This window comes from Pseudophryne corroboree, chromosome 2 (assembly GCF_028390025.1).
Source record: "Pseudophryne corroboree isolate aPseCor3 chromosome 2, aPseCor3.hap2, whole genome shotgun sequence".
NCBI lineage: Eukaryota > Metazoa > Chordata > Amphibia > Anura > Myobatrachidae > Pseudophryne > Pseudophryne corroboree.
The window spans coordinates 835767372-835788312 of record NC_086445.1 but is presented as its reverse complement, the minus strand read 5'-3'; the positions used below and the strand labels follow the sequence as shown (position 1 = coordinate 835788312).

Sequence of the window (20941 nt, the reverse complement as noted above, 5' to 3'; positions counted from 1 at the left end):
GGGGTTATAACGCATCATTGCTGTATGATGTTAAATTGTATTGGCTCTTTTAAAACTAAACTTAGTATACATTTATATAGTTACATTTAATGCATCAAAAGCAAGGATAACATAAAAATGTGGTCTATTAACTGGAATCTGTTTTAAGGATATAAAAAATCGCTAAGTAGTTGTGTAACTATATCCTATATAATAAAAGGCTGACTCTGCTCCTCCCATCTATGGGAGAAAGTTAAACATTTTGCGCACCGCCGGCCACTAAATGGAACCTGATGGAGCAATTTAAGTGTTGCTCCATTCGGAGGCATACAGCCGCTGGCACCAACATTACTGTTATGTTGGGCCGTCAATTTGAGGGGCTGGTAACTAGTAGAAACAGAAATAACCAGGTGACACACATACTGTACTGGAGATTATAAGGATATTTTATATCCTAACATATAACAAGTGTCTCTAAATATTGATCAAGCAAAACGTTGTACTAAGCATAATGTTTGAAGTATCGCCATAGCTGTTAAACCCACAAAATAGATAGTGAAGCTCAGAGGAGACCCCAGCCTGTTTGGGGAAGGGTACCCCAGTCTGTTTGGGGAAGCCATTGGGATTTCTCTGGGATCTCTCTTTGAGCTCTTAGTAAGCAGATGTGCAACTCTTATAAAGAGCTTTACAAGGTACATGTATATCAAAGGAAGCACATTCTAAATGCAGTTTAGATTCATTTATGCATATTGAAAAGAACACAGACTGAAGACACTTGTTAATGCATATTAAACTGATATATAACTACAATTTGGTTTTATGTGTTACTCTCATTACAAACACCAGTGTGTATGTATCCTAACTTCAGTATTACTGGTTCATAAGTCGGATGGTGTGGTCCATATGCAGTTATTAGATGTTTCATTCTGCTTAATCCATACATCATTCCTTCATAATATTTTTCATTGTTAAATTGTTTCTGTTTTCATATAGTTGATTTCATTATTTACTTGCTTGTGTTTTCACTTTTCTAAAACATTTCATCATATTAATGCAAATAATACTTGGTGCTCGCACATCTTCAAAATTGGCAAATTGGGGCTTATATCTGAATGGGGCACCTGCGTGTCCTGTTTTCCCAAGACCAACCTATTTCGCCATAACGGAGTCTTATATACGCCAGCGTCACTAGGGTTAAGGTGATTGGGTGCTTATAGCCACCACAACCTAAAATGCAGTTTTCTGGCCTCTGCAAAAAAAAAAAAAAATTTTATTTTATATTTATTAGTGCCCTATAGTTCAGTGTAGATCAACGTAGAATTAAGCATATAGAAAATTATACCTGATGAAGCACTGCTTTAATATTTATTTATACCTTTTTTTCGTTTGCTGTAAATTTCTCCATGTGGTATTATAGCTTAATTTAATTGTAACCATTATATATAATGTTCCTTAGTTTAAGCTGCTGGTACTGCACCTAGTCTTTCTGAAGCCAACATCAATAACTTAATTAGAAAATAGATTGGTGCGTGTTTTACAGTATAGAGAATGTTTGTTTTTTTTGTCTTTGTATTTAACACTTGTGTATTTTTTTCCCCATTTTTTTTTTCTTGCTCTATAAACTTCCTCCTGTACATTCTTTCACACTTTACCTTTACACCATAACTCTTTAGTCTTCCATGTGTGTCCTCGTGTAGCCCCTGCTAGCCCTCTTAAATCTCCTTTCAAGTCTTCTCCTTCACGGAGCACTGAGAGAAAGAAGACCTTGCCATCCCCTGACGGAACAGATGGAGCCAAGGTTACATCCCCCGAGTCCCAACAGGTAAGTGACCGGTTCCTACATTCCTCTGTAACATTTGAAATGCACTGGATTATCAGTGGCAATACATTCTTAGTGATCACTTTAGCCATTGTATTTGTTAGTATGGCATTAGGTGCTCCAGAGGCTATTTAAGGCCAGTTATGGAGGATGCCATAGGTGGGAAAATAGGAACAGTTATTGGGTAGAAATGAACTCGACAGTGTCCAGCAGACTATATGAAATTAATACATTGTAAAATCCAACATTTTAATTCAGTTAAAAAAGAAACCCCTAGATTAGTCCCATTTGGGGAATGCAGAATATGCCCATACATAGGCCAGTTTATGTACAACCTGGAATGGGTATGAAGTGACTTTGTACATTGTAGTTCCAAACCTGAAAGTCACACATTGTCTGACAGTAATTTATTAGAGAGGTTGATGTTGGGGTAAATCGTTTATTTGAGAAATACAAAAAGTCATCTCAGCACAAAGGAGATAAGTGAAAGAATAAGAGTGATAGGGAGAAGCTATTGTTGATAAAAACAGTGTTACCAGAAAACTAGTGACCCATTTGTCATAAACTACAAATGTATTTCTCTAACGTCCTAGTGGATGCTGGGAACTCCGAAAGGACCATGGGGAATAGCGGCTCCGCAGGAGACTGGGCACAACTAAAAGAAAGCTTTTAGACTACCTGGTGTGCACTGGCTCCTCCCACTATGACCCTCCTCCAAGCCTCAGTTAGATTTCTGTGCCCGGCCGAGCTGGATGCACACTAGGGGCTCTCCTGAGCTCCTAGAAAGAAAGTTTATTTTAGGTTTTTTATTTTACAGTGAGACCTGCTGGCAACAGGCTCACTGCATCGAGGGACTAAGGGGAGAAGAAGCGAACCTACCTGCTTGCAGCTAGCTTGGGCTTCTTAGGCTACTGGACACCATTAGCTCCAGAGGGATCGACCGCATGGAACTGGCCTTGGTGTTCGTTCCCGGAGCCGCGCCGCCGTCCCCCTTACAGAGCCAGAAGCAAGAAGAGGTCCGGAAAATCGGCGGCAGAAGACATCAGTCTTCACCAAGGTAGCGCACAGCACTGCAGCTGTGCGCCATTGCTCCTCATGCACACTTCACACTCCGGTCACTGAGGGTGCAGGGCGCTGGGGGGGGGGGGGCGCCCTGAGCAGCAATAAAAACACCTTGGCTGGCAAATATATCACAATATATAGCCCCAGAGGCTATATATGTGATAAATACCCCTGCCAGAATCAATAAAAAAGCGGGAGAAAAGTCAGCGAAAAAGGGGCGGAGCTATCTCCCTCAGCACACTGGCGCCATTTTCTCTTCACAGTGCAGCTGGAAGACAGCTCCCCAGGCTCTCCCCTGTAGTTTGCAGGCTCAAAGGGTTAAAAAGAGAGGGGGGGCACTAAATTTAGGCGCAATATTGTATATACAAGCAGCTATTGGGAAAAATTCACTCAATATAGTGTTAATCCCTAAATTATATAGCGCTCTGGTGTGTGCTGGCATACTCTCTGTCTCCCCAAAGGGCTGTGTGGGGTCCTGTCCTCAGTCAGAGCATTCCCTGTGTGTGTGCAGTGTGTCGGTACGGCTGTGTCGACACGTTTGATGAGGAGGCTTATGTGATGGCAGAGCAGATGCCGATAAATGTGATGTCGCCCCCTGTGGGGCCGACACCAGAGTGGATGGATAGGTGGAAGGTATAAACCGACAGTGTCAACTCCTTACATAAAAGGCTGGATGACGTAACAGCTATGGGACAGCCGGCTTCTCAGCCCGCGCCTGCCCAGGCGTCTCAAAGGCCATCAGGGGCTCAAAAACGCCCGCTCCCTCAGATGGCAGACACAGATGTCGACACGGAGTCTGACTCCAGTGTCGACGAGGTTGAGACATGTACACAATCCACTAGGAACATCCGTTACATGATCCCGGCAATAAAAAATGTGTTACACATTTCTGACATTAACCCAAGTACCACTAAAAAAGGGTTTTATGTTTGGGGAGAAAAAGCAGGCAGTGTTTTGTTCCCCCATCAAATGAGTGCATGAAGTGTGAAAAAGCGTGGGTTCCCCCGATAAGAAACTGGTAATTTCTAAAAAGTTACTGATGGCGTACCCTTTCCCGCCAGAGGATAAGTTACGCTGGGAGATATCCCCTAGGGTGGATAAGGCGCTCACACGTTTGTCAAAAAAGGTGGCACTGCCGTCTTAGGATACGGCCACTTTGAAGGTACCTGCTGATAAAAAGCAGGAGGCTATCCTGAAGTCTGTATTTACACACTCAGGTACTAGACTGAGACCTGCAGATAGTGCTGCTGCAGCGTGGTCTGTAACCCTGTCAAACAGGGATACTATTTGGCGAACATATGACGTCGTCTTATATATGAGGGATGCACAGAGGGATATTTTGCCGGCTGGCATCCAGAATTAATGCAATGTCCATTCTGTCAGGAGGGTATTAGAGACCCGACACTGGACAGGTGATGCTGACTTTAAAAGGCACATAGAGCCTTATAAGGGTGAGGAATTGTTTGGGGATGGTCTCTGGGACCTCGTATCCACAGCAACAGCTGGGAAGAAAAATTTTTACCTCAGGTTTCCTCACAGCCTAAGAAAGCACTGTATTATCAGGTACAGTCCTTTCGGCTTCAGAAAAGCAAGCGGGTCAAAGGCGCTTCCTTTCTGCACAGAGACGAGGGAAGAGGGAAAAAGCTGCACCAGTCAGCCAGTTCCCAGAATCAAAATTCTTCCCCCGCTTCCTCTGAGTCCACCGCATGACGCGGGGGCTCCACAGGCGTAGCCAGGTACGGTGGGGGGGCCGCCTCAAAAATGTCAGCGATCAGTGGGCTCGCTCACAGGTGGATCCCTGGATCCTTCAAGTAGTATCTCAGGGGTACAAGCTGGAATTCGAGGCGTTTCCCCCCCGCCGTTTCCTCAAATCTGCCTTGTTGACAACTCCCTCAGGCAGGGAGGCTGTGCTAGAGGCAATTCACAAGCTGTATTCCCAGCAGGTGATAGTCAAGGTGCCCCTACTTCAACAAGGACGGGGTTACTATTCCACACTGTTTGTGGTACCGTAACCGGATGGTTCGGTGAGACCCATTTTAAATTTGAAATCCTTGAACACATACATAAAAAAATTCAAGTTCAAGATGGAATCGCTCAGGGCGGTTATTGCAAGCCTGGAGGAGGGGGATTACATGGTATCCCTGGACATCAAGGATGCTTACCTACATGTCCCCATTTACCATCCTCACCAGGAGTACCTCAGATTTGGGGTACAGGTTTGCCATTACCAATTCCAAACACTGCCGTTTGGACTGTCCACGGCACCGAGGGTCTTTACCAAGGTAATGGCAGAAATGATGATACTCCTTCGAAAAAAGGGAGTTTTAATTATCCCGTACTTGGACGATCTCCTTATAAAGGCGAGGTCCAAGGAGCAGTTGTTGGTCGGAATAGCACTATCTCGGGAAGTGCTACAACAGCACGGATGGATTCTATACATTTCAAAGTCACAGCTGGTTCCTACCACACGCCTACTGTTCCTGGGGATGGTTCTGGACACAGAACAGAAAAAAGTGTTTCTCCCGCAGGAGAAAGCCAAGGAGCTGTCAAATCTAGTCCGAGACCTCCTGAAACCAAAACAGGTATCGGTGCATCACTGCACACAAGTCCTGGGAAAAATGGTAGCTTCTTACGAAGCAAAATTCCATTCGGCAGGTTCCATGCAAGAACCTTTCAGTGGGACCTCTTGGACAAGTGGTCGGGATCGCATCTTCAGATGCATCGGCTGATAACCCTGTCTCCAAGGACCAGGGTATCTCTACTGTGGTGGCTGCAGAGTGCTCATCTTCAAGAGGGCTGCAGATTCGGCATACAGGACTGGGTCCTGGTAACCACGGATGCCAGCCTTCGAGGCTGGGGGGCAGTCACACAGGGAAGAAATTTCCAAGACTTTGGTCAAGTCAGGAGTCGTCCCTACACATAAATATTCTGGAACTGAGGGCCATTTACAATGCCCTAAGTCTGGCAAGGCCTCTGCTTCAAAACCAGCCGGTACTGATCCAATCAGACAACATCACGGCAGTCGCCCATGTAAATCGACAGGGCGGCACAAGAAGCAGGATGGCGATGGCAGAAGCCACAAGGATTCTCCGATGGGCGGAAAATCACGTCTTAGCACTGTCAGCAGTGTTCATTCCGGGACGACCTACACCCGGGAGAGTGGGGACTTCATCCAGAAGTCTTCCAACTGTTGGTAAACCGTTGGGAAAGGCCACAGGTGGACATGATGGCGTCCCGCCTAAATAAAAAACTAGATATTGCGCCAGGTCAAGGGACCCTCAGGCAATAGCTGTGGACGCTCTAGTGACACCGTGGGTGTACCAGTCGGTTTATGTATTCCCTCCTCTGCCTCTCATACCAAAGGTACTGAGAATAATAAGAAAACGAGGCGTAAGAACGATACTCGTGGTTCCGGATGGGCCAAGAAGAGCTTGGTACCCAGAACTTCAAGAAATGATATCAGAGGACCCATGGCCTCTACCGCTCAGACAGGATCTGCTACAGCAGGGGCCCTGTCTGTTCCAAGACTTACCGCGGCTGCGTTTGACGGCATGGCGGTTGAATTCCGGATCCTAAAGGAAAAGGGCATTCCGGAGGAAGTCATTCCTACGCGGATAAAAGCCAGGAAAGAAGTAACCGCAAACCATTATCACCGTATTTGGCGAAAATATGTTGCGTGGTGTGAGGCCAGGAAGGCCCCAACAGAGGAATTTCAGCTGGGTCGTTTTCTGCACTTCCTACAGTCAGTAGTGACTATGGGCCTAAACTTGAGTTCCATTAAGGTCCAGATTTCGGCTCTGTCGATTTTCTTCCAGAAAGAACTGGCTTCACTGCCTGGAGTTCAGACATTTGTAAAGGGAGTGCTACATATTCAGCCCCCTTTTGTGCCTCCTGTGGCACCTTGGGATCTCAACGTGGTGTTGAGTTTCTTAAAATCACATTGGTTTGAGCCACTTAAAACTGTGGATTTGAAATATCTCACGTGGAAAGTGGTCATGTTATTGGCCTTGGCTTCGGCCAGGCGTGTGTCAGAATTGGCGGCTTTGTCATGTAAAAGCCCTTATCTGATTTTCCATATGGATAGGGCAGAATTGAGGACTCGTCCCCAGTTTCTCCCTAAGGTGGTATCAGCTTTTCACTTGAACCAACCTATTGTAGTGCCTGCGGCTACTAGGGACTTGGAAGATTCCAAGTTACTGGACGTAGTCAGGGCCTTAAAAATGTATATTTCCAGGACGGCTGGAGTCAGGAAAACTGACTCGCTTTTTATCCTGTAGGCACCCAACAAAATAGGTGCTCCTGCTTCTAAGCAGACTATTGCTCGCTGAATTTGTAGCACAATTCAGCTGGAGCATTCTGCGGCTGGATTGCCGCATCCTAAATCAGTAAAAGCCCATTCCACGAGGAAAGTGGGCTCATCTTGGGCGGCTGCCCGAGGGGTCTCGGCTTTACAACTTTGCCGAGCTGCAACTTGGTCAGGGGCAAACACGTTTGCTAAATTCTACAAATTTGATACCCTGGCTGAGGAGGACCTTGAGTTCTCTCATTCGGTGCTGCAGAGTCATCCGCACTCTCCCGCCCGTTTGGGAGCTTTGGTATAATCCCCATGGTCCTTTCGGAGTTCCCAGCATCCACTAGGACGTTAGAGAAAATAAGATTTTACTCACCGGTAAATCTATTTCTCGTAGTCCGTAGTGGATGCTGGGCGCCCATCCCAAGTGCGGCTTGTCTGCAATACTTGTACATAGTTATTGTTAACTAAAGGGTTATTGTTATGAGCCATCTGTTGAGAGGCTCCGTTATGTTTCATACTGTTAACTGGATATGGTATCACGAGTTATACGGTGTGATTGGTGTGGCTGGTATGAGTCTTACCCGGGATTCAAAATCCTTCCTTATTGTGTCAGCTCTTCCGGGCACAGTGTCCTAACTGAGGCTTGGAGGAGGGTCATAGTGGGAGGAGCCAGTGCACACCAGGTAGTCTAAAAGCTTTCTTTTAGTTGTGCCCAGTCTCCTGCGGAGCCGCTATTCCCCATGGTCCTTTCGGAGTTCCCAGCATCCACTACGGACTACGAGAAATAGATTTACTGGTGAGTAAAATCTTATTTTTTAAATGAAATCAATTAAACATAAATTAATATAATAAATAATCTGTAAAGAAAAGTCATCCGACATGTCAGATCTGTGTAAGAACTGGGAGATAAGGAGAGATAATGACTGCCGGCTTGTGCACATGCTGGTACTAGGCGTGACACCTATAACAGGTGTAGCTGTTGGCACATACCAGTGTCTTTGCAGGTGGAATAATTGTAGCCACATGGAATGAAAAACAAAGTCCTCATATTTACACACACAGTATTATTGCATAATGGTAGTCGGGATGTGTCCCATAATTCTTCAGCTGGTACTAGCATACACTCTGCAAACCTGATGAGATGGAGTCTGTAATTACTAGACAACTGACCTATTTGCGTAATGAATCAGTTATACCCCTTGCATACCAAAATCCCGGGCCCAGTCAAAGTCACTGAACTATGTCACAGCAGCTTGAAACTCATTCATACTGCAAGCTGGACCCGCGTTATTGGCGGGGCTTTGACAGCCAGCTCTCCATGGGTTGTTAACCCTGTGACCCGGGTCCTTCCCAGGACCAATCCTGCTTGCTACCCAGGTTGGATTCTCTGGTCACTGACCCGGGTTATTTTTGAGGATCCTTTTACACCGAGGTGCGCCCCAGGTTATTACGGCGGTGTGAAAAGGGTACTGGGTATATGCAGGGAATGTAACTATATACAGTGAGAATTTCTTTGGGGAAAAAGTGCCAACAGGACTAACCTAGTGCTTGCTATATAACATACAGTACATTACCCAAAGATGTCAGATGAATAAAACTGTAGGTATTCACCTTCTTCATATTTATGTACTGTGCTTTAGAGAGCGTAAGTCACTGTCGTGGTTAATAAAGTTTTTAAATGGTGCAGTAGGTGTTCTGATTTATCAATGTGGATCAGAGTGCATCACAGCAAATGGCAAATAAGCAGTACTCTCTATAGTTTTGCTTAGTCACAAACTGCAGTGACCTGATTCAGGTTGGATTGCAAAACGCAGGTTGGTGGCAAAGCTCTGTCTCCTAGGCGGAGATGGAACGTTGCAGGTGCGTGGCTTAAAAATGGGGCTCGGTGCAGCGCGGGGTCGTGATAAGGGCGGCTGCGTGCCGTCACACGCAGCCACCGTGATCAGAAAGATGGCTGCGGGCCTTCTGCAGGCGCATCCAAGCTGCGCCATCAGAAGTCAACCCCAATTTCTGCAGTCAAGCAGAAATTGTTGTGCAATCACAATTTCTGCTTGATCAAGGAGGGGAGCAGCAGTTGGCATGCTGGGCGGCCTTGCCCTGCGATGGGCGGCCCCCAGCATGCGTTCACAAGGATTGCAAATTCTGCTACTTAGCAGAATTTGCAATCCTTACTGAATCGGGCCCAGTGTACTGGATGTTCATCAGTACTGCAGCATGTCACTGCACAATGTTTCCAAACATCTGTCCTGAAACGCATCTGTCCCATAAAACTAATGGACCCTACACACAGTGCGATCCGCTGCCGAGCTGCCCAACGGCGGATACGGCCGACGGGTGACCTGGCGGCGGTGGGGGCAGTGACGGGGGGAGTGAAGTTTTCTCTATCGTCCTAAGTGGATGCTGGGGTTCCTGAAAGGACCATGGGGAATAGCGGCTCCGCAGGAGACAGGGCACAAAAAAGTAAAGCTTTACTAGGTCAGGTGGTGTGCACTGGCTCCTCCCCCTATGACCCTCCTCCAGACTCCAGTTAGATTTTGTGCCCGAACGAGAAGGGTGCAATCTAGGTGGCTCTCCTAAAGAGCTGCTTAGAGAAAGTTTAGTTTAGGTTTTTTTCTTTACAGTGAGTCCTGCTGGCAACAGGATCACTGCAACGTGGGACTTAGGGGGAAAGTAGTAAACTCACCTGCATGCAGAGTGGATTTGCTGCTTGGCTACTGGACACCATTAGCTCCAGAGGGATCGAACACAGGCCCAGCCGTGGAGTCCGGTCCCGGAGCCGCGCCGCCGACCCCCTTGCAGATGCTGAAGCGTGAAGAGGTCCGGAAACCGGCGGCTGAAGACTCCTCAGTCTTCATAAGGTAGCGCACAGCACTGCAGCTGTGCGCCATTTTCCTCTCAGCGCACTTCACTGGGCAGTCACTGAGGGTGCAGAGCGCTGGGGGGGGGCGCTCTGAGAGGCAAATATAAACCTTATACAAGGCTAAAAATACCTCACATATAGCCCATAGGGGCTATATGGAGATATTTAACCCCTGCCTGACTGGAAAAATAGCGGGAGAAGAACCCGCCGAAAAAGGGGCGGGGCCTATCTCCTCAGCACACGGCGCCATTTTCTGTCACAGCTCCGCTGGTCAGAACGGCTCCCAGGTCTCTCCCCTGCACTGCACTACAGAAACAGGGTAAAACAGAGAGGGGGGGCACATTAATGGCTATATATATATATATTAAAGCAGCTATAAGGGAGCACTTAATATAAGGATATCCCTTGTATATATAGCGCTTTGTGGTGTGTGCTGGCAGACTCTCCCTCTGTCTCCCCAAAAGGGCTAGTGGGTCCTGTCTTCATTAGAGCATTCCCTGTGAGTTTGCGGTGTGTGTCGGTACGTGGTGTCGACATGTATGAGGACGATATTGGTGTGGAGGCGGAGCAATTGCCAAATATGCAGATGTCACCCCCCAGGGGGTCGACACCAGAATGGATGCCTTTATTTGTGGAATTACGTGATGGTTTATCTTCCCTTAAACAGTCAGTTGAGGACATGAGGCGGCCGGACAATCAATTAATGCCTGTCCAGGCGCCTCAAACACCGTCAGGGGCTGTAAAACGCCCTTTGCCTCAGTCGGTCGACACAGACCCAGACACGGGCACTGATTCCAGTGACGACGGTAGAAATTCAAACGTATTTTCCAGTAGGGCCACACGTTATATGATTTTGGCAATGAAGGAGACGTTACATTTAGCTGATACTACAGATACCGTAAAACAGGGTATTATGTATGGTGTGAAAAAACTACAAACAGTTTTTCCTGAATCAGAAGAATTAAATGACGTGTGTGATGAAGCGTGGGTTGCTCCTGATAAAAAGTTGATAATTTCAAAAAAAGTTATTGGCATTATACCCTTTCCCGCCAGAGGTTAGGGCGCGCTGGGAAACACCCCCTAAGGTGGACAAGGCGCTCACACGCTTATCCAAACAAGTGGCGTTACCCTCTCCTGAGACGGCCGCACTTAAGGATCCATCAGATAGAAAGATGGAAGTTATTCAAAAGAATATATACACACATGCAGGTGTTATACTACGACCAGCTATAGCAACTGCCTGGATGTGCAGTGCTGGAGTAGTTTGGTCAGAATCCCTGATTGAAAATATTGATACCCTAGATAGGGACAATGTTTTACTGTCGTTAGAACAAATAAAGGATGCATTTATCTATATGCGTGATGCACAGAGGGATATTTGCACACTGGCATCTCGGGTGAGTGCTATGTCCATTTCAGCCAGAAGAGCCTTATGGACACGACAGTGGACAGGCGATGCGGATTCAAAACGTCACATGGAGGTTTTGCCGTATAAAGGGGAGGAGTTATTTGGAGTTGGTCTATCAGACTTGGTGGCCACGGCTACTGCCGGGAAATCCACTTTTTTACCTCAAGTCACTCCCCAACAGAGAAAGGCACCGACCTTTCAACCGCAGCCTTTTCGCTCCTACAAAAATAAGAGAGCAAAGGGCTTGTCGTACCTGCCACGAGGCAGAGGAAGAGGGAAGAGACACCAACAGGCAGCTCCTTCCCAGGAACAGAAGCCCTCCCCGGCTCCTGCAAAAACCTCAGCATGACGCTGGGGCCTCTCAAGCGGACTCGGGGACAGTGGGGGGCCGTCTCAAAAATTACAGCGCGCAGTGGGCTCACTCGCAGGTAGACCCCTGGATCCTGCAGATAATATTTCAGGGGTACAGGTTGGAATTAGAGACGGATCCTCCTCATCGTTTCCTGAAGTCTGCCTTACCAACCGTCTCTTCCGAAAGGGAGAGGGTGTTGGAAGCCATTCACAAGCTGTACGCTCAGCAGGTGATAGTCAAAGTACCCCTATTACAACAAGGAAAGGGGTATTATTCCACTCTATTTGTGGTACCGAAGCCGGATGGCTCGGTAAGGCCTATTCTAAATCTGAAGTCCTTGAACCTCTACATAAAAAAGTTCAAGTTCAAGATGGAGTCACTCAGAGCAGTGATAGCGAACCTGGAAGAAGGGGACTTTATGGTATCCTTGGACATCAAGGATGCGTATCTACACGTTCCGATTTACCCCGCACACCAGGGGTACCTCAGGTTCATTGTTCAAAACTGTCACTATCAGTTTCAGACGCTGCCGTTCGGATTGTCCACGGCGCCTCGGGTCTTTACCAAGGTAATGGCCGAGATGATGATTCTTCTTCGAAGAAAAGGCGTATTAGTTATCCCATACTTGGACGATCTCCTAATAAGGGCAAGGTCCAGAGAACAGCTGGAGACAGCTTTAGCACTATCTCAAGAGGTGCTAAGACAACACGGGTGGATTCTGAATATTCCAAAATCCCATTTAATCCCGACAACTCGTCTGCTGTTCCTAGGAATGATTCTGGACACGGTTCAGAAAAAGGTTTTCCTTCCAGAGGAAAAAGCCAAGGAGTTATCCGATCTGGTCAGGAACCTCCTAAAACCAGGGAAAGTGTCAGTACATCAATGCACAAGAGTCCTGGGAAAAATGGTGGCTTCTTACGAAGCAATTCCATTCGGCAGATTCCATGCAAGAATATTCCAAAGGGATCTGTTGGACAAATGGTCAGGGTCGCATCTGCAGATGCACCTGCGAATAACCCTGTCACCAAAGACAAGGGTGTCACTTCTGTGGTGGTTGCAGAAGGCTCACCTATTAGAAGGCCGCAGATTCGGCATTCAGGATTGGATCCTGGTGACCACGGACGCCAGCCTGAGAGGCTGGGGAGCAGTCACACAAGGAAGAAACTTCCAGGGAGTATGGACGAGTCTGGAAAAGTCTCTTCACATAAACATTCTGGAACTAAGAGCAATCTACAATGCTCTAAGCCAGGCGGAACTTCTCCTGCAAGGAAAGCCGGTGTTGATTCAGTCGGACAACATCACGGCGGTCGCCCATGTAAACAGGCAGGGCGGCACAAGAAGCAGGAGTGCAATGGCAGAAGCTGCCAAGATTCTTCGCTGGGCGGAGAATCACGTGATAGCACTGTCAGCAGTGTTCATCCCGGGCGTGGACAACTGGGAAGCAGACTTCCTCAGCAGACACGATCTTCATCCGGGAGAGTGGGGTCTACATCCAGAAGTCTTCAACATGTTAATAGACCGTTGGGAAAGACCAATTGTAGACATGATGGCGTCTCGCCTCAACAAGAAACTGGACAAATATTGCGCCAGGTCAAGAGATCCACAGGCAATAGCTGTGGACGCACTGGTAACTCCTTGGGTGTACCAGTCAGTGTATGTGTTTCCTCCTCTGCCGCTCATACCAAAGGTATTGAAGATCATACGGCAAAGAAGAGTAAGAACAATACTAGTGGTTCCGGATTGGCCGAGAAGGACTTGGTATCCGGAACTTCAAGAGATGCTCACGGACGAACCGTGGCCTCTACCTCTGAGAAGGGACCTGCTACAGCAGGGTCCCTGTCTTTTTCAAGACTTACCGCGGCTGCGTTTGACGGCATGGCGGTTGAACGCCAGATCCTAAAAGGGAAAGGCATTCCAGAAGAAGTCATTCCTACCTTGATTAAGGCACGGAAGGAAGTCACCGTGAAACATTATCACCGCATTTGGCGAAAATATGTAGCGTGGTGCGAGGATCGGAGGGTTCCGACGGAGGAATTCCAACTGGGTCGTTTCCTACATTTCCTGCAATCAGGATTATCTATGGGTCTCAAATTGGGATCCATTAAGGTTCAAATTTCGGCCCTGTCAATATTCTTCCAAAAAGAATTGGCCTCTGTCCCTGAGGTCCAGACTTTTGTCAAGGGAGTACTGCATATACAGCCTCCTGTGGTGCCTCCGGTGGCACCGTGGGATCTAAATGTAGTTTTAGATTTCCTCAAATCCCATTGGTTTGAACCATTGAAAAAGGTGGATTTGAAATATCTCACATTGAAAGTGACTATGTTACTAGCCCTGGCCTCTGCCAGGAGAGTATCTGAATTGGCGGCTTTATCTTATAAAAGTCCTTATCTAATCTTCCATTCGGATAGGGCAGAACTGCGGACTCGTCCGCATTTTCTCCCTAAAGTGGTATCAGCATTTCATCTGAACCAACCTATTGTGGTGCCTGCGGCCACTAGCGACTTGGAGGACTCCAAGTTGTTGGACGTTGTCAGAGCCTTAAAAATATACATTGCAAGGACGGCTGGAGTCAGAAAATCTGACTCGCTGTTTATATTGTATGCACCCAACAAGTTGGGCGCACCTGCTTCTAAGCAGTCGATTGCTCGTTGGATTTGTAACACAATTCAACTTGCACATTCTGTGGCAGGCCTGCCACAGCCTAAAACTGTAAAAGCCCACTCCACAAGGAAGGTGGGCTCATCTTGGGCGGCTGCCCGAGGGGTCTCGGCATTACAACTCTGCCGAGCAGCTACGTGGTCGGGGGAGAACACGTTTGTAAAATTTTACAAATTTGATACCCTGGCAAAGGAGGACCTGGAGTTCTCTCATTCGGTGCTGCAGAGTCATCCGCACTCTCCCGCCCGTTTGGGAGCTTTGGTATAATCCCCATGGTCCTTTCAGGAACCCCAGCATCCACTTAGGACGATAGAGAAAATAAGAATTTACTTACCGATAATTCTATTTCTCGGAGTCCGTAGTGGATGCTGGGCGCCCATCCCAAGTGCGGATTATCTGCAATACTTGTACATAGTTATTGTTAACTAATTCGGGTTATTGTTAAGGAGCCATCTTTAAGAGGCCCTTTCTGTTGTCATACTGTTAACTGGGTTTAGATCACGAGTTGTACGGTGTGATTGGTGTGGCTGGTATGAGTCTTACCCGGGATTCAAAATGCCTCCCTTATTGTGTATGCTCGTCCGGGCACAGTACCTAACTGGAGTCTGGAGGAGGGTCATAGGGGGAGGAGCCAGTGCACACCACCTGACCTAGTAAAGCTTTACTTTTTTGTGCCCTGTCTCCTGCGGAGCCGCTATTCCCCATGGTCCTTTCAGGAACCCCAGCATCCACTACGGACTCCGAGAAATAGAATTATCGGTAAGTAAATTCTTATTATTAAAGCAGCTATAAGGGAGCACTTAATATAAGGATATCCCTTGTATATATAGCGCTTTGTGGTGTGTGCTGGCAGACTCTCCCTCTGTCTCCCCAAAAGGGCTAGTGGGTCCTGTCTTCATTAGAGCATTCCCTGTGAGTTTGCGGTGTGTGTCGGTACGTGGTGTCGACATGTATGAGGACGATATTGGTGTGGAGGCGGAGCAATTGCCAAATATGCAGATGTCACCCCCCAGGGGGTCGACACCAGAATGGATGCCTTTATTTGTGGAATTACGTGATGGTTTATCTTCCCTTAAACAGTCAGTTGAGGACATGAGGCGGCCGGACAATCAATTAATGCCTGTCCAGGCGCCTCAAACACCGTCAGGGGCTGTAAAACGCCCTTTGCCTCAGTCGGTCGACACAGACCCAGACACGGGCACTGATTCCAGTGACGACGGTAGAAATTCAAACGTATTTTCCAGTAGGGCCACACGTTATATGATTTTGGCAATGAAGGAGACGTTACATTTAGCTGATACTACAGATACCGTAAAACAGGGTATTATGTATGGTGTGAAAAAACTACAAACAGTTTTTCCTGAATCAGAAGAATTAAATGACGTGTGTGATGAAGCGTGGGTTGCTCCTGATAAAAAGTTGATAATTTCAAAAAAAGTTATTGGCATTATACCCTTTCCCGCCAGAGGTTAGGGCGCGCTGGGAAACACCCCCTAAGGTGGACAAGGCGCTCACACGCTTATCCAAACAAGTGGCGTTACCCTCTCCTGAGACGGCCGCACTTAAGGATCCATCAGATAGAAAGATGGAAGTTATTCAAAAGAATATATACACACATGCAGGTGTTATACTACGACCAGCTATAGCAACTGCCTGGATGTGCAGTGCTGGAGTAGTTTGGTCAGAATCCCTGATTGAAAATATTGATACCCTAGATAGGGACAATGTTTTACTGTCGTTAGAACAAATAAAGGATGCATTTATCTATATGCGTGATGCACAGAGGGATATTTGCACACTGGCATCTCGGGTGAGTGCTATGTCCATTTCAGCCAGAAGAGCCTTATGGACACGACAGTGGACAGGCGATGCGGATTCAAAACGTCACATGGAGGTTTTGCCGTATAAAGGGGAGGAGTTATTTGGAGTTGGTCTATCAGACTTGGTGGCCACGGCTACTGCCGGGAAATCCACTTTTTTACCTCAAGTCACTCCCCAACAGAGAAAGGCACCGACCTTTCAACCGCAGCCTTTTCGCTCCTACAAAAATAAGAGAGCAAAGGGCTTGTCGTACCTGCCACGAGGCAGAGGAAGAGGGAAGAGACACCAACAGGCAGCTCCTTCCCAGGAACAGAAGCCCTCCCCGGCTCCTGCAAAAACCTCAGCATGACGCTGGGGCCTCTCAAGCGGACTCGGGGACAGTGGGGGGCCGTCTCAAAAATTACAGCGCGCAGTGGGCTCACTCGCAGGTAGACCCCTGGATCCTGCAGATAATATCTCAGGGGTACAGGTTGGAATTAGAGACGGATCCTCCTCATCGTTTCCTGAAGTCTGCCTTACCAACCGTCTCTTCCGAAAGGGAGAGGGTGTTGGAAGCCATTCACAAGCTGTACGCTCAGCAGGTGATAGTCAAAGTACCCCTATTACAACAAGGAAAGGGGTATTATTCCACTCTATTTGTGGTACCGAAGCCGGATGGCTCGGTAAGGCCTATTCTAAATCTGAAGTCCTTGAACCTCTACATAAAAAAGTTCAAGTTCAAGATGGAGTCACTCAGAGCAGTGATAGCGAACCTGGAAGAAGGGGACTTTATGGTATCCTTGGACATCAAGGATGCGTATCTACACGTTCCGATTTACCCCGCACACCAGGGGTACCTCAGGTTCATTGTTCAAAACTGTCACTATCAGTTTCAGACGCTGCCGTTCGGATTGTCCACGGCGCCTCGGGTCTTTACCAAGGTAATGGCCGAGATGATGATTCTTCTTCGAAGAAAAGGCGTATTAGTTATCCCATACTTGGACGATCTCCTAATAAGGGCAAGGTCCAGAGAACAGCTGGAGACAGCTTTAGCACTATCTCAAGAGGTGCTAAGACAACACGGGTGGATTCTGAATATTCCAAAATCCCATTTAATCCCGACAACTCGTCTGCTGTTCCTAGGAATGATTCTGGACACGGTTCAGAAAAAGGTTTTCCTTCCAGAGGAAAAAGCCAAGGAGTTATCCGATCTGGTCAGGAACCTCCTAAAACCAGGAAAAGTGTCAGTACATCAATGCACAAGAGTCCTGGGAAAAATGGTGGCTTCTTACGAAGCAATTCCATTCGGCAGATTCCATGCAAGAATATTCCAAAGGGATCTGTTGGACAAATGGTCAGGGTCGCATCTGCAGATGCACCTGCGAATAACCCTGTCACCAAAGACAAGGGTGTCACTTCTGTGGTGGTTGCAGAAGGCTCACCTATTAGAAGGCCGCAGATTCGGCATTCAGGATTGGATCCTGGTGACCACGGACGCCAGCCTGAGAGGCTGGGGAGCAGTCACACAAGGAAGAAACTTCCAGGGAGTATGGACGAGTCTGGAAAAGTCTCTTCACATAAACATTCTGGAACTAAGAGCAATCTACAATGCTCTAAGCCAGGCGGAACTTCTCCTGCAAGGAAAGCCGGTGTTGATTCAGTCGGACAACATCACGGCGGTCGCCCATGTAAACAGGCAGGGCGGCACAAGAAGCAGGAGTGCAATGGCAGAAGCTGCCAAGATTCTTCGCTGGGCGGAGAATCACGTGATAGCACTGTCAGCAGTGTTCATCCCGGGCGTGGACAACTGGGAAGCAGACTTCCTCAGCAGACACGATCTTCATCCGGGAGAGTGGGGTCTACATCCAGAAGTCTTCAACATGTTAATAGACCGTTGGGAAAGACCAATTGTAGACATGATGGCGTCTCGCCTCAACAAGAAACTGGACAAATATTGCGCCAGGTCAAGAGATCCACAGGCAATAGCTGTGGACGCACTGGTAACTCCTTGGGTGTACCAGTCAGTGTATGTGTTTCCTCCTCTGCCGCTCATACCAAAGGTATTGAAGATCATACGGCAAAGAAGAGTAAGAACAATACTAGTGGTTCCGGATTGGCCGAGAAGGACTTGGTATCCGGAACTTCAAGAGATGCTCACGGACGAACCGTGGCCTCTACCTCTGAGAAGGGACCTGCTACAGCAGGGTCCCTGTCTTTTTCAAGACTTACCGCGGCTGCGTTTGACGGCATGGCGGTTGAACGCCAGATCCTAAAAGGGAAAGGCATTCCAGAAGAAGTCATTCCTACCTTGATTAAGGCACGGAAGGAAGTCACCGTGAAACATTATCACCGCATTTGGCGAAAATATGTAGCGTGGTGCGAGGATCGGAGGTTTCCGACGGAGGAATTCCAACTGGGTCGTTTCCTACATTTCCTGCAATCAGGATTATCTATGGGTCTCAAATTGGGATCCATTAAGGTTCAAATTTCGGCCCTGTCAATATTCTTCCAAAAAGAATTGGCCTCTGTCCCTGAGGTCCAGACTTTTGTCAAGGGAGTACTGCATATACAGCCTCCTGTGGTGCCTCCGGTGGCACCGTGGGATCTAAATGTAGTTTTAGATTTCCTCAAATCCCATTGGTTTGAACCATTGAAAAAGGTGGATTTGAAATATCTCACATTGAAAGTGACTATGTTACTAGCCCTGGCCTCTGCCAGGAGAGTATCTGAATTGGCGGCTTTATCTTATAAAAGTCCTTATCTAATCTTCCATTCGGATAGGGCAGAACTGCGGACTCGTCCGCATTTTCTCCCTAAAGTGGTATCAGCATTTCATCTGAACCAACCTATTGTGGTGCCTGCGGCCACTAGCGACTTGGAGGACTCCAAGTTGTTGGACGTTGTCAGAGCCTTAAAAATATACATTGCAAGGACGGCTGGAGTCAGAAAATCTGACTCGCTGTTTATATTGTATGCACCCAACAAGTTGGGCGCACCTGCTTCTAAGCAGTCGATTGCTCGTTGGATTTGTAACACAATTCAACTTGCACATTCTGTGGCAGGCCTGCCACAGCCTAAAACTGTAAAAGCCCACTCCACAAGGAAGGTGGGCTCATCTTGGGCGGCTGCCCGAGGGGTCTCGGCATTACAACTCTGCCGAGCAGCTACGTGGTCGGGGGAGAACACGTTTGTAAAATTTTACAAATTTGATACCCTGGCAAAGGAGGACCTGGAGTTCTCTCATTCGGTGCTGCAGAGTCATCCGCACTCTCCCGCCCGTTTGGGAGCTTTGGTATAATCCCCATGGTCCTTTCAGGAACCCCAGCATCCACTTAGGACGATAGAGAAAATAAGAATTTACTTACCGATAATTCTATTTCTCGGAGTCCGTAGTGGATGCTGGGCGCCCATCCCAAGTGCGGATTATCTGCAATACTTGTACATAGTTATTGTTAACTAATTCGGGTTATTGTTAAGGAGCCATCTTTAAGAGGCCCTTTCTGTTGTCATACTGTTAACTGGGTTTAGATCACAAGTTGTACGGTGTGATTGGTGTGGCTGGTATGAGTCTTACCCGGGATTCAAAATGCCTCCCTTATTGTGTATGCTCGTCCGGGCACAGTACCTAACTGGAGTCTGGAGGAGGGTCATAGGGGGAGGAGCCAGTGCACACCACCTGACCTAGTAAAGCTTTACTTTTTTGTGCCCTGTCTCCTGCGGAGCCGCTATTCCCCATGGTCCTTTCAGGAACCCCAGCATCCACTACGGACTCCGAGAAATAGAATTATCGGTAAGTAAATTCTTATTTTTTCACTCCCCCCGTCATCCGGCTCCATAGCAGTGCAGGCAAATATGGACGAGATCGTCCATATTGGCCTGCATGCATAAGCGACGGGGCACCAGCGATGAACGAGCGCGGGGCCGCTCATCGTTCATCGCTTGTGCCTCCACACTGAAAGATATGAACGTTATCCTGTTCATTAATGAACGAGATCGTTCATATCTTTCATTACTATCGCACAGTGTGTGGGGCCCTTACGTGAGGTTTTTCATACGTCCTAGAGGATGCTGGGGACTCCAAAAGGACCATGGGGGGTATAGACGGGATCCGCAGAAGACATGAGCACCCTATAAGACTTTGAATGGGTGTGAACTGGCTCCTCCCTCTATGCCCCTCCTCCAGACTCCAGTTAGACTCTGTGCCCAGAGAGACTGGTCACACACTGAGGAGCTCTCCTGAGTTTCTCGGAAAATACTTTGTTTGGTTTATTATTTTCAGGGAGACCTGTTGGCTACAGGCTCCCTGCATCGTGGGAGTGAGGGGAGAGAAGCAGACCTACTTCTTCTGAGTTCAAGGGCTCTGCTTCTTAGGCTACTAGACAGAGGGTCTGATCACTTGGTTCGCCTAGCTGCTCGTTCCCGGAGCCGCGCCGTCACCCCCCTCACAGAGCCAGAAGAAAGAAGCTGGGTGAGCAAAGGAAGAACAGAAGACTTCAGTGACGGCAGAAGACTTCAGGGTCTCTGATGTACCGCGCTGCGCGCCATTGCTCCCACACACAAGTGGCACTACAAGGGTGCAGGGCGCAGGGGGGGCGCCCTGGGCAGCAAAAATACCTCATATACATGCCTGGCAAAGAGGTATATAGTGCATAGGCACTGTATACTGACCCCCGCCAGTATACAAAGGTGAAAAATTAGCGGGACTGAAG

General features: G+C 47.8%; 1 protein-coding gene across 8 annotated transcripts in view; it reads left to right on the top strand.

Moving 5' to 3' along the window:
- The window catches only part of MAP7D2 (MAP7 domain containing 2), a 295213-nt gene that overhangs the window by 229196 nt on the left and 45076 nt on the right, over nucleotides 1-20941 (top strand). For 6 of the 8 annotated variants that reach the window (XM_063955748.1, XM_063955751.1, XM_063955753.1 and 3 more), the window contains one exon: nucleotides 1653-1801. In XM_063955748.1, coding sequence (XP_063811818.1) covers nucleotides 1653-1801 — 149 coding nt within the window. The remainder of the gene's footprint in view (nucleotides 1-1652; nucleotides 1802-20941) is intronic. The other 2 variants (XM_063955754.1, XM_063955752.1) reach the window with 1 other exon arrangement.